Source organism: Vipera ursinii (genome assembly GCF_947247035.1).
Source record: "Vipera ursinii genome assembly, chromosome: 7".
In the NCBI taxonomy this organism is placed as follows: domain Eukaryota; kingdom Metazoa; phylum Chordata; class Lepidosauria; order Squamata; family Viperidae; genus Vipera; species Vipera ursinii.
The window spans coordinates 48,851,014-48,865,612 of NC_139521.1; the positions used below are offsets into that span (position 1 = coordinate 48,851,014).

General features: G+C 36.0%; 1 protein-coding gene across 1 annotated transcript in view; it reads left to right on the forward strand.

Annotated features, from left to right (window-relative positions):
* Window positions 1-14,599, forward strand: part of SMARCA5 (SNF2 related chromatin remodeling ATPase 5) — a 56,031-nt gene that overhangs the window by 23,023 nt on the left and 18,409 nt on the right. The window contains exons 21-24 of the mRNA XM_083367767.1: window positions 5,072-5,190; window positions 6,427-6,639; window positions 9,462-9,569; window positions 10,509-10,570. Of these exons, the coding sequence (XP_083223893.1) occupies window positions 5,072-5,190; window positions 6,427-6,639; window positions 9,462-9,569; window positions 10,509-10,570 (502 nt within the window). The remainder of the gene's footprint in view (window positions 1-5,071; window positions 5,191-6,426; window positions 6,640-9,461; window positions 9,570-10,508; window positions 10,571-14,599) is intronic.

The following is a 14,599-nucleotide window of genomic DNA, read 5'->3' on the forward strand; positions in this document are numbered from 1 at the left end:
CATAACATAGTTTGAACCAGTTTTAAGTGTTGAGGTTTTGTGAAAACAAGAACCACAGATTTTTAAATAAAACACTGGTAACACACACACACACACACACACACACACACACACACACACACACAGAGAGAGAGAGAGAGAGAGAGAAAGAGAGAGAGAGAGAGAGACCCCAACTTCCTCTTGCTTCCTTTAATTGCAGGACTGCAATATAATAGGATAGCATCATGGGCTGTATGCTACTAGTAAACTATGCTGCATAAAAATTGGCAGGGTACATAATTTAAAATATTTTTGAAAAGTCGGTTATGGGGGTGTTTATTTAACCTTCTTGTACTACTTTCCTTAAAATTAAGTTCATTCTTTTTCCTTTGCCTTGAAAGGTGCTAATTGAAAGTAATGTGAGGAGAGATCAGTGGGCTGGCTCTCTTTGAAAAAGAGTAACAGCAGAGAACGTGCACATAGCAGGTTCAAACAATTATACCTTTAAGGGAAGGGGGGAAATGAATGTCCATTAACACAAATGATGTTTTTTTCACAATATTTTAAAGTAAATGTTTAAATTGTATACCTCTGAACCAAGCTTGGTATACAATTGGGAACATGAACTGTCTCCTTCTATCCTAAATTTGATTTAATTTTTAACTCTACATGCTGCCATTTTTCACTTTATTCATTTCCACAGTATGTGTAAGATTACAAACAATAAAACACCCATAATACATATAACATTAAAATGTACAAAGTAAACAGTAAAATAGTAGTTTATTATAAACAATAAAGCAACATTTGGAGATTAACTTGCTGATTTGCTCTTCTTGCCCCTCTTTCATTGGCTTGCTGCCAAAAATCTGCAGAAGAATTATCAGTTTCTTCTGGGAGAATGAGCACAAACACTGCATGCACACAATTTAAGCCTTAACAGGCCAAGCACCATAGAACCTTTTGTGCATTTTTAAGTGCATACTGATCACTCCACAAACTAAGGAGATAAATAGAATATATAGATTACAATAATGAGCACATATGTGCAAAAGAAACTCATTTTGCTTTTTCAAAAGCTGGCATTCAACTAGCCAACTGACCCAAAGTTATTCATTAATCAAAAAAAAAAAAAACTTGGAAAAATGATATTATATTTATGATTTTCAAACCTTAGTGTGGGTATACATTCTTTTTGCCTATTGATTCTGGAGATTTCAGAATCAGAGATTTCAGGCAACTGATTCAGACATCCTGAATCTCAAAATCATAGGGCCCAACACCAGGCACAGTCCATCCATCTGCTCAAGTTCAGCAGGCCAAAATATAGGCATCTTTTTCTTTTATATTCCATCTGATTTTCTTTTGAAGAACATAAAAGTATGTGAAGGCTTTAGAATTATATGTAGTCTTGCAGCATTATGACCATATTATAAAAGCTTTATCTAAGTCTTTCTAATAGTATCTTCTTTTGAGCTAATTTTCACACTCTTTGTTGGAAAAGAAAGTATGATAATCATAATCAACTCTCTTAATGGGGTAAGATGAGTCAGATGTTCCAGCAGTGGGATAACAATCAGGTGCTTGAAGGACCATCCCTTTTAAAATACACACAAATCAGTTGTCACTGTTCGAGGCTGTGCTTTATGACAGGCTTACGGAAGTAAATCAAAAAAGTCTCTTCAAACATTAGAAAAAGGGTTGTTGATCATCAAAATAAAAAGGTGACAAATCCATTGCCGAACTTAAGGAATCCTAGGATATAAAGCACAAAATCTGCAGGCCACAATTGTATTTTTTCTTATCAGTGTTCATAAGGAAAATACCACAAAAGGACTTCTGGTTTGTGTCACAGTGGGACAGGAATGCAGGGCTCTGCCTTCTGTGCCCTATTTTGCCCTGCGGGGGCCCTAAAAAGGACCTAAAATTACCCTGAAGGGGCAAAGAAGAGGAGGGGTGCCTTGTTGATCATGGAGAGATCGATCCAAGGAAAGCCCTCCAAACCGGCAGGGGAAAGACTGGCTACATTCCTGTGACCAGCCATTAGCTGCTGACAACTGAAGAAGAAAAAAGCACCAATTAACACATCATAAGCAGCATGTTTGGAACTGGGTGAGAATATTGATCCTTTCTTTACCATTTTACAAATTTCCTGAGAAAGGTTCCCAAGAAGCTAAATCTCCGAATGTAAACGGAAGCGGCGTTTTAATGTTATGAGGGACAGAAACATACAACACTGAAGTGGAAGTAACAAAAAGCTACAATTTTGATAAATTGGAGAACTGAATTAACTGTTAAGATTTTCTCTTTTAAAAAAACTGAGGCGAAATATAAGAAATCAATCCTTTGTTTTAAGAGTGGAAAATGGACTTTGAATGACATCTAGTGGTGGGTTTGTGTATAGCTCTACAGTTTGCTTCCTAGCTGCTTGGTTATTCCTAGCTCAGGAGAACAGCTGGCAATAAAGGAAAATATTTTCACATACTTATCACATTACTTTCTTGGATTATAAATACCTACTGAGCTTGAACTTTTAACTTTTAAGAGCTAGTGGGAGAGAAAGAAAAATTTGACCTTGAATTATGCCTGGCTGGGAAAGACTTTTGAGCTGTTTTCAGAGAGGTTGAACATTTTGAACACTTTGAATATTGTAGAATACAACCTTGCCTGATTGACAATTTTTGGATACTTGAGACAAAGGATCACTATAAAATATTGCTTTCATGACTGAACCTATACTTTGGAATCTATTGGATTATAAAGGATACATATAAAGACCAGAAAACTAGAGGAAACTTTGATCTACACTTACTGAAGCTGGTGATACTAGACCAGGGGTCAGCAACCTGAAACAGTGAAAGAGCCACTCGGAACCGGTTCTCTCACAAAAGGAAAAACTGTGAGCTGCAAAAATGTGTTCACATGCGCGTACATGCGCGCATGTGCAGAACAGGGTTTGACTGAAGAGTGGAGCCAAGGCGAGATATGTACCTACCCTGCATATTTGAATTGATTGGTTGAACTTTTTAGTTCCTTTTTTTGTGGACTGCACATGGCAGAGGACTGGGAGCCGCAGGAGACGGCTGAAAGAGCCGCATGCGGCTCCGGAGCCGCGGGTTGCAGACCTGTGTACTAGACGATGCTCAAGAAAAAAACAAACACCTTTCAGAAAGAAATATATTCTATCCTACAACTAATTCACCAAAAAATTGTTGAATACAGAGGACATAAAAAGAAATCATGAGACTAAAAGCAATTTAGACAATATAAATGAGCAAATCTCCAAATTAAATCTACAGCTAGAAAGTTCCCAGATAACGACTACAAAGTATGAACAAATAATCCAGAAATCAGAAGACGAAGCAGAGGAAATGGATTTAGAGATAGAAGAAATAAAAGAAAGAAAATATAAACGACTATGTACAAACAAAATACTGGCTGATGAGAGCAAAGCAGCTTGAAATAGCTATACCAGTCTCCCTTTAATTCTTTGTTAGCAATCCAAATTTAATATAAAAATGATTGTCGCAGTTAGCGCCTGCTGCCTGTGGATGGCCCTAGTTTGGGCTGATACAGGCAAAAGATTCCTTCTCCCCATATTTGGGTCGACAGGGTGCATCAAAAAAACAACACTCAAGACATATCTCCTCCCCTGGTTTCTTCCCTTCCTTGATATAGCTGACAAAGTGAGAAAGAGCCTGTGCCCTAGAGATTAACACAGCTGCCTAATGTGCAAGCAGCCCAGGTTCGAATCTCAGAAGGGTGTGGCTGGCTGATGAGAGCAAAGCAGCTTGAAATAGCTATACCAGTCTCCTTTTAATTCTTTGTTAAAAATCCAAATTTAAAACAAAATACTGCAAGACTTAGCTATAACAATGAAAATACAAAAGACCTTTCAGCCCTTAGGTTGCAAAATATATCTGATGGCAAGGAAGAAGATTTTTAAAAATGGAATATAGAGCTGTTAGGGGAAATATTACAACTTGGGAGACAGGGAATGAAAAGAGAAATGGAGCGAGAAAGAAACTGGGAGTTGTTTAAGGAATATAAATGGGCGGAATCCCCCCTGCCCCCCGCAAAATACTTTACCTAAATTGTCTTCCTTGTGCCAAGCAATTTTTACAAAAATAGAAAGAAAATTCCTGGACAATCTAATTGCCCTGGCTTAGAAAGCTATTTGGCAAAGAAAGAAAGCGAGTCAGATTTAACAAGCAGAAGATTTGACCTTTTAGAGGGGGCATTATATGTTTAAATACTTGTTTGAATAAGATTAAAAGAACGGATGACCCTTAGATAGAATTAGATTTTTATAATGGAAGATATGATTTAGAACTAAGATAGCATTTTTTTTCTTTTGATATGGGAAATATGAAGATAAGAAGAGGATTGATATGAATAAAACTTAGCTATATAAATGCAATTAATATTGAGAAAATCGTAACTGATAAAGATTTTTCAAATATTGATGGGAAATCAAACCTTAGCAAGAGCACGAAAAACAGGATGTTGATTAATGAATTGACATTATTGATTTATGAATTGATACTGAAAAAATTCTGGATTTGTAGTATTGAACAGATTTATATTGAAGAAGTTAATGTTAAATATCTGAACCCAGACAACATGTTGTTTACTAAGCACTAACCGTAATTCTTAAAAATTAATAAAATTTTTATAAAAAGGAAAATATCACAAAAGAATGGTATGCTCAGGAAGAAGGAAGAAATCACTATTCTTCTGAATACATACTGCATTCTGCATTGAGTTTGCCAAAGATTCCTGGGTGATCCAGTAGACTACCCAGCAATGTCTTCTGGTAAATACAAGAGAATGTTAGAGTAAGTTTAAGCAAATGTGGTTCATGCAGCATGACAATCTTAAACTAACAGATCTACCACAAAATGGTTGAAGCAGAACAAATGTCATCTTTTGGGAAGACAAAGGCTTCCTCTTAAGCCAGTTGACATGTTATGCTGACTTGATATAAGAAGGAATTATGTTAGATCTAAAGAGAAATCAAAATACAAAACTGAACAATACTTGATTTACTTTGCAAACATGTGAGACAAAACTAATAGATTACTTTCTTCAGCTGTTTTCTGGGAACGATGTAATGAGCTTCAGGACATAGAAAAGATCATGGCGCAAATTGAAAGAGGTGAAGCTCGAATTCAGAGGAGAATTAGTATTAAAAAAGCACTTGACACAAAGGTAATTGCCTTTTAAGTTGTATCGTGAAGAAAAATGGTAAAATATTAAGAAATGTTACTATTGGTTTTTAAATACTATCATATTTTATTGTTATTTTTTCCGTATTTCATAAAATAAGGTTCATATATTTTCTTGTTAACTAAGTTTGGGAACCTTTCTTTAGTACTTCTCAGTTTCAGGTCCTACTTAGCTTAATTGTATGCCTCTAGAAATACTTTAAAGTGCTGAATTGCTGTTCCTAGTCCTCTGTACATATCACCCACCCACCCACCCCCGCAAAAGAAGAATAGCAGTCATTACACATGGAAAATGTTATAGAGTGTGGAGTAAGGGGAGTGCAACTTTTTCTGAGGCAAGGCTGGCATTCCTGAAATAAAAGGCCAGGGTAAAAATAAATGTTATTTTATAAACAGATTTAATTATAATTTAATGCAATCAATATTATTACTATCCAGCTATGTATTATAGTCCTATTCTTCATGAAATATTAATTTGATAGCAAATTCTAGAGGAATTTGAGAGACTATATGCAGCTGTTGAGTCCTTCTGATAGAAAATTGCAAAAACATGATTTGATATTCTTGATTCACTTAACCAGTAGGTGTTCTCTTAAAGACCATGTGATTGGCTTGACAATCATGGTGACTCACTTAACAACTGTCATAAAAACAGTTGTAAAATCAAGCCAAGTCGCAGGGTGACCTGCTTAATGACCATAACAATTTACAATCAAAATTCTGGGCTCAAATTAGTCATACATCAAAGACCAGATGTATTAGTTTAAATACCTAATCCAATGTTCAAATTTGGAAAGAAGGTCTAAATTTTTGAGAGGCTGCTTTCTACAGATCAAGAATCCACTGGGATTTAAACATCAGGTTGTGATATTTCCTCCTGGGTCTTACTCTATACATTGTGAGCAGAACTGTTAAGTTTATAGTTGATCAAAGGACTTGTTATATTGAACAGATATGGGTATTCTGAGATTGCGGTATTGTTTACTGAATGCTGATTCTTTGTGTTTTAACATACATGTATGTTATTACTTACATCCTATATTTTATTTTTTGTTTTAAATTGTTGATATGGTAGTAAAACTAATCAATCAATTATCTACAAATTAAGAGACTTTTTTTGCTTCTAGATTCTAGAAGTATGTACCGTACTAGCTAAATTTCCAATGAGCTTGTATTATGTATATTCTTTTACATGCCACTTTGCTTGTTTTTTTCTTAGATTGGCAGATACAAAGCACCTTTTCACCAACTGAGAATATCATATGGTACTAACAAAGGGAAAAATTACACAGAAGAGGAAGATCGCTTTTTGATCTGTATGCTTCATAAGCTTGGATTTGATAAAGAAAATGTTTACGATGAATTGAGACAGTGTATTCGAAACTCTCCCCAGTTTAGATTTGACTGGTTCCTCAAGTCTAGAACTGCAATGGTATGTAGTAGTTTCTGTTTGTTTTTTTGTTTTTTTAAAAAATACAAAAAACAAACCAGTTTGTGAGTAGAGAAAACTGTATTATGTATAGATAAACCTTATTTCTGACAGGTAGTCCTTGATTTATGGCCACAGTTAGGACCAGAAGTTCAGACAATAAATGATGTTAAGTGAGTCATCATGTGACCAGTCTCAATTTTATGAACAGTTGTTTATTGAATCGCTGTGGTAGTTAAGTAAATCACATAGTCATTAAGTGAATTACATGGTTGTTAAATGAATCTGGCTTGTTGGAAGCTAGCTGGGAAGGTCACAAAATATGATCATGTGACTGCAAGACAGGCCATCATAACTTTAAACTATTGTTAAACAAATGATCATAAAGTCAAGAACTACCTGTATGTTCTCACCAAAAAATGTTAGACCGGTAGTAACAAGTGAAACCTGATTTATGAGGAGTAACATCCCCTTTGTTTGCACCACTTGTTACCTGGAAGTTTCCTAGTACAATTATAAATGCTGATTTTTACCTATAAAGGGACATGGGAAGGGGAGTGTGGTAAAGTTCTGTTGCTCTTTCTCATAGTGGGTATTTGTTTAAATTAATATGATTTATCTCCCTGGTGAATAAGCACAGTACAGCTTTTCTATATCTTATGTTATTTTTTAATTTATTGTATTTTGGAGAGGAGTTTCTGTTTTAATCTGAATTACAGAGATCAGGAGGATATGTCATTCAATCAGTACTAATTGGAGGGTCCTATCAGCCAGAATAAATGAATGAATACATAACAAAACCTATAGTGAAAAATAGCTGGTTGTCCACTGGACTATGGTATAAATATTATTTATATAATTACCCTCATGGGACAATTTTCTTTCAAAAGTCATTGTCTAGGGAATGCTGAAAGAAATCCTAAATAAGCTTAAAATATTTTCAAATAAAGTGTTCTGGTTATGCTGATGAAACAAACATTGAACTGTTTGGGCACAAAGCATACAATAAATTTGGACAAGAAAGGATGACACAATTTATGAAAATAATATATTGCAACCTACTAGGTACAGGATTGACTATTCCTTTGGAGTCATATAGGAGCCTATGGCACAAGAAATATTGTGTGAGTGAAAGTATTCAACTAAATTTCAATATATCCTAGAAGACAACGCCCCAGCGTCTTCTGAAACAGAAGGCGATTGGCTATTTTTGTAAGCCCATGATAAGAATCATAGCAGGTAATACCTATAGAAAAGGAAGTAGTTATAGGAAACAAAAATACAATAAAAGGTGTAAGACTGATCTTCATAGTCCCCAGCTTGAATATTATTGAAAATCCTTATGGAGATCTAAGTGCACTCAAGAATATAAAAAATGTTTCTGAGTTAGAATTTCGCAAGGAAGAGTGGAAAGAAATTCCAAAAGCATTTAAGAGCTTAGTTGGCTGTGGGAAATGGTTTCTGCATGACTGTAGTTTTTTTTAATTACTTTGAATTTATAAACATTAAAAATATTATTAAGTATCCATTCACACATGCTTAATGTGTGAATGAATGTGTCAGGTACAGGTTGTGCTAGCTTCCACTGAAACATAAAATTTAACTAGGAGTGTCTAAACGTCTCCATCCAATTGTACATTTGAAGCAGCATAGTAATTGTATTTTAAAAAATGTTTTTTAAAGTATGCCTTATTTAGCAACCACAGTTGGGATTGGCAGCTTTGTTGTTACACAAAGCGGTCACTAAGTGAAAAATCACATGACAACGTCTATGCTTTTTCCATTGTCCCTCTCTTGGGGTAGTCATTCTGGCACTGAGATAATTAGCAAGAAGTGAATTAATTTTTGTATTTCGCTAAAGAGGAAGACATTACAAGAGAATAAGCAGGCATATTGAAAGGAATGTGCTGCTGTGTGCAAATTGCTGATGTTATCTAGTTGGGTTATGAAATGTCTACAAGCAAACAACCGAGCTCAGAGAACTTCAAATAGTCTATTTTGTTCTTAACTATGGACATAATTCCATTCAAAGATATCAGAGATTCTATGCTTGATGTAATTGTAATCCAAAGGAGACACTGACATTTCTATTGAAGTAGCATAATGGCTACACTGTCTGTTTTTGTTCTCTGCCTCATTTTCATCCCACAAAGAGGTTCCCCCCTTATCTCATTGTTGAATATAATGATTCCCAAGAAATGGAACTGTAGTTCCAGATATATAGTAGATGTAAATTGTTGACAAAGTAGGGTTTTAACTATGACTAGTTTGGAAGGCTGGAGGGCTTATTCTACAGATTTTTCCAAAGTTTGTCTTACACGAGTAAGCATCTATACCAGTGATGGCGAACCTTTTAGAGACAGAGTGCCCAAACGGCAACCTAAAACCCACATGTATCGTCGGGTGTCAGGTGGGCGTGGCCAGTTGGGTGCACATGGCCCATTGGGTGGGTGTGGTTGTGGTGATAACAGCAGCCTGGGTGGGACTAAAAAGTTCAATCAATCAATTCCAACTTTGCGAGATCTTTTTTTCCCCCAAGAGAAATTGAAATTGATTGATTGATTGAACCTTTTTTTTTTTTGCACATGGTGGCGGAGGCCTAGAGCAAAAAGGTTTTATAAAACCCAGCTGAAGGCCTAGGATTGGGGTGACGGCGTGCGTGCCCACAGAGAGGGCTCTGTGTACCACCTGTGGCACGCGTGCCATAGGTTTGCCACCATGGATCTATACAGTGGAGATGATTAGAAAGAACGTAATGTAATTGTATGAAATTCTTTGTGTAGTGGCAATTATACCATTGAATGTCCTGCTTGCTCTTGATTCAGGAATTACAACGAAGGTGTAATACCTTAATCACTTTGATTGAAAGAGAAAATATGGAATTAGAAGAAAAAGAGAAAGCAGAAAAGAAAAAACGTGGACCTAAACCTCTGGTGAGAGTAAAATGTGTTTAACTGTGAAGATTCATAGGCCATTTTCTTCAGATGAAAGAAAATGATATAAATGATAATGTATATGGGAAAAGATTATGAATCCATATTAGTTATAATTCTCAGTTCTTCTAATATTTTAAACAGCACACATTAAGTCTAATTTGTAGCATTAATCATATTTTTACATTGCCTCAATGTTTCATGCTAAGTGGCATAGAATTGACTAGGATTAAGATAGCCCTTGCAATATTTTTTCTAGACCTCTTCCCATATTATTATGAAAACTATTTTTAAATAATAATAATAATTTTGGTATACAAAGAAAAACAAATTCAAGGTACTAGTAATGGTGTTCAAAGCCCTACATGGCAGGGGTCCGGAGTACCTCAGGGAACACCTGCTGCCGGCATCAACTTCCCTCCGCCCTGTGCGTTCCCACAGAGAGGGCCTCCTCAGGGTGCCACCGGTCAGAGAATGTCGATTGGTGGCCCCCAGGGGGAGATCCTTCTCTGTGGGCGCCCCGGTACTATGGAATCAGTTACTGGTTGAGCTCCGGATGGCGCCCGATCTTCGCTCCTTTCGCCGCGATCTAAAAACATACTTGTTCGAACAAGCCGGCCTGGCCTGAGGGGGGATTGGTGGGGTTTTTTATTGTTATTTTATTGGGGTTTTTTTGTTTTGTTTTTTTACTATGTATTAATTGTTTTTTAGTGGGCATGTATTTAATTATTTTTTAACTTTTGTAATTCTGTCTTTTTATTCTTGCCCTGTTCACCGCCCTGAGTCCTTCGTGAGAAGGGCGGTATAGAAATATTAATAAATTAAATTAAATTAAATTAAATTATAAAATGTTTTTAACCTCACTGTAGCTTTAGAATAATTTAAGTCATGAATAAAATTCTCAGAGCTGAGACTCAATTTTTCTCTTTTCTGATACAGACACAGAAACGTAAATTGGATGGTACTCCTGATGGAAGAGGAAGAAAAAAGAAACTAAAGCTGTGAATATTGATTTCTTACAATCACTAAATTTAGTTCTTTAATTTTACGGGTCTTCATAAGATGTATTTTACAATTCTCAACTATTATGTCATTAAAGGACATTGGGTTCATGTGTTTACCTGCTGAACTAGAAAAAGTAACGTAGTTTCACGTTTTTAAATAAAACAGCTGTGCTGAACTTTTTTTTTACCATTAACACTTGAAATAAAAAATAGGCTTCATCTAGTAGTTGATGTTTTTTATATATATTTGTATATATTGTTCAATTCTTGGTTTCACAAATTTGCTAAATCACACTACCTGTGAGTAGTTTATAGATATTGTGCTTAGGATTCCCAGACTATAAAGTTTTGAATATACCCATGTTTTCCTGAAAATAAGACCTGGTCTTATTTTTTTTTTGCCTCCAAAAGAGGCACTAGGTTTTATTTTCGGGGGATGTCTTACCTTAGGACCACTGCAGCCAGGTTTTCCACACCCTGGCACCTGTCGTGCCGCTGCTTGACTTCTTCAGCGGCTGCTTGCCATTACTTGCACTGTTGCAGCTGCAGGAGACCGCATGGTGCCTCAGGCTGTTGCCACGACTTGCGGCAGGCCATGCGGTGCTTCGGGCCAGTGGCAATGGCCCAAAGCGCTGTGCGGCATCTTGTGAGCAATGGCAATGGCATGAAGCACCTTGTGGCCTCCTGCCATGAGCAATGGAAACGGCCTGAAGCACTGTGCAGCCTTCTGCTGCAAGTGGTGGTGCCAGCATGATGAGCCACGCGGCACTACAAATGTCGGGGATGTGGGAGGCCTGGCTGCAGTAGTCCTACTGGTAGGGTAAATGGGAATGGGGTGCATGGGGCAGCTCTATCCCTCAACCTCCACCCTAGCTTGATTTTTTAGTTCTGCACCTTGCCCCAAAACCAGGGCTTATTTGGGGGTAGGGCTTATATTAGGCACACCCCCAAAAATCAAGCTAGGGCTTACTTTCGAGATAGGTCTTACTTTTGGGGAAACACGGTATGTTCTTCGCTGTTATGGAACATATATCCAGTGATAAAATAACCATTTATAACTGGGCAAACTAACTTATCCATGCCATTCTATTAGTTTCACAAGATGATCGCTGCACTTTAGTTTAACTTTTGCCTTTTTAAATAGGCAGATAAAAATATCAAATATCCAGCCACCCAACATTTTTATTTTCTAGGAAAATGTCTGTGGGACACAGAAATGTCATTGGGAATATTACATTGGAATTGGTATTTTGCATTATAGCATAGAGTCAGTATTGTTGATCTACAATGTAATTTAATCATTTTTTTTTCCTTTTTGGAACTACTTTCTCTTTTCACTTGTCAATTATTGTTGTATTCTGGTCAGTCATAGTAGATAATAAGCCAAGAAGCCAAAATCAAATTCCAATTTCTACATCATGTTAAACTACATTTGTAACTGGTAAGCCAAAGAAAATCATTTTAAATTAGCTTACTACCCAATAAGCAGGAAAAAGGATAGCATAATTTTTAGGTAAATGTCTTTCCACTCAAATTTTATTTCTAGATTTCTCATAGAAAACAAGAATTAGTCTTTTTTCTTGGATGTGTTCTTTAACCCACATAACAGGTACAGCATGATTGCTTTCTCTGTAACCTTCACATTATACAATCCCTGTAAAAACAGTCACTTAGCAGTCCCTAGTATTGGATCAAGCTTCTGCATGTACAAATTAAACATTCAGATTCTGGATTGAACTTTTTATTTTACCCAGGTTGTGGAAACCACCAACTTCAAACTTAGCTTATCAATTTACATTCTTATAATAAAGTGTAATTAGCTAATATAGTCGGGGGGGAGTACATCTTTGAGTTCTGTGGTTTTATGTATCAGGACACAGTAAAAATTATCTGGTCCTTAGCAATTCTTAAAAGTAGGTAAATACAACCTCAGATGAACAACACCTGACATATTACACCATGTCATCATTTATCTTACAAAAAGAAAGCCAAACTGGAGAAACCATGTGTGAAAAACTAATTACACACTGTTTTCATAGACATGCCTAAGTAGCAGCCATGTGCTGCTAATCACGTGCCCTTGATCAATTTATCATCAGCAAATGTGGCTACCTCAATAAAAGCTGAAGTTTTAGGAGTTGTTGGTCTCCACCATTAAGGTTTGTGTTAACATAGTGTCAAAGAGTAAAGACATCGGCAATGATCTTAGAGAAGCAATTGTTGCCACCCATCAATCTGAAAAGGCTTATAAGGCCATTTCCAAACAATTTAAAGTCCATCATTCTACAGTGAGGAAGAGTATTCAGAAGTGAAAAGCATTCAAGACAGTTGCCAATCTTTCCAGGAGTGGATGTCCCAGCAATTTCAACTCAAGATCAGATGGTGCAACGGTCAGAGAAATTGCAAAAAAATGTACGTTACATCTCAGACTCTACAGGCCTCAGTTTGTTAAATGTTAGTTCATCACAGTACAATTAGAAAAAGACTGAATAAGTATGGTTTGTTTGAAGGGTTGCCAGGAGAAAGCCTCTTCTCTCTAAAATTAATATTGCAGCACGACTTAGGTTTGTGAAGTTGCATCTGAACAAATTGTGAGACTTCTGGAACTCTGTCCTTTTGTCAAGACCAAAGTGGAGATGTTTGTCCATAATACAGTGTCACTTGGCAAAAACCAAACACAGCATATTGGTACAAACATATCAACTGTCAAACACAGTGGAGGAGGGGTAATGAATTGGGCTTGTTTTGCACCTTGCAGTCATTGAATTGACCACGAATACCAAAGTATCCTAGAGTCAAATCTGCCGACAGGTAAAGCTTGACCGACAGTAAGTCATACGACAGGACTATGATCCTGAGCACATCAGCAAATCTACAACAGAATGGCTGAAAAAGAAAAGAATCAAGATGTTGCAATAGCCCAGTCAAAGTCCAGACCTCAACTCAATTGAAATGCTGTAGTGGGACCTCGAGAGATGTACATAAACAGATGCCCACAAACCTCAATGAACTGAAGCAATGTTATAAAGAAGAGTGGGCCAACATTCCTCCACAACTATATGAGAGACTGATACTCATACAGAAAGCTATTCAGGTTATTGCCACTAAAGGTTCTACAGGCTATTGAATCATAAGGTGTACTTAGTTTTTCACACATGGCTTCTTCATTTTGGCTTTTGTTTTGTAAAATAAATGATGACATGAGGTTGTATTTACCCAGTATTAAGAATTGCTAAATATCAGATGATATTTACTATGTCCTGATATGTATAATCGTAGAACTCAAAGAGTGTGCCCTCTTTTTCACGTGACTGTATATATTTTACATCAGGAAATGTTAGGAATAAAACAGGAAAAAGCTTCTATGTAAGGATAAATTTTAACATAGTAATTTTATATTTTATAATTACTTGAAAAATAAAAAACTTGTTTTGGTTCAATGAAGTGTTCTGTTTTTTTTCTACAAAAAATAATAGGCATTCACTTGTACCAGCTAAATTCAAATTTTCTGTTCTCTGCCACTACCTGAATATTGTATTAATCATAATGCAATCAATAGTGTAGTTTCTGGCAAGCATATCTGAATTCATTTCAATCAAAAGCTACTGACAACTTATAAGAGTAGGAAAAAAATAAAATATTAAATATAATTTATTTCTGGTTTATTATAGTTTACTGTAGTACACTTGTAGTAAAATTACCTCTGATTTTTGCAGATTCCAGGCTTTCAACTTTAATAACAGGATAGTTTGGTCTTCAGATTTTACACTGCAGTCATGGCATTTAGTATCTGGCTTTATGTTTAGGTCCAATACCTTAGGTAATGCAATATGACAACAAATGGAAGAGACAATGCTTATAAAACACATTTTATAAAATGACTGAAAGAATATTTTGGTAAATTCACAGTCATAGGGCATGAGCGGTATAGCACAATACAGTTGAAATGTAATGTTTCTGTCCTTGACAACCTAACTTGTACTTTGAAATAAGTGAGTTAAGTATACAATTATATGCTATGAAATA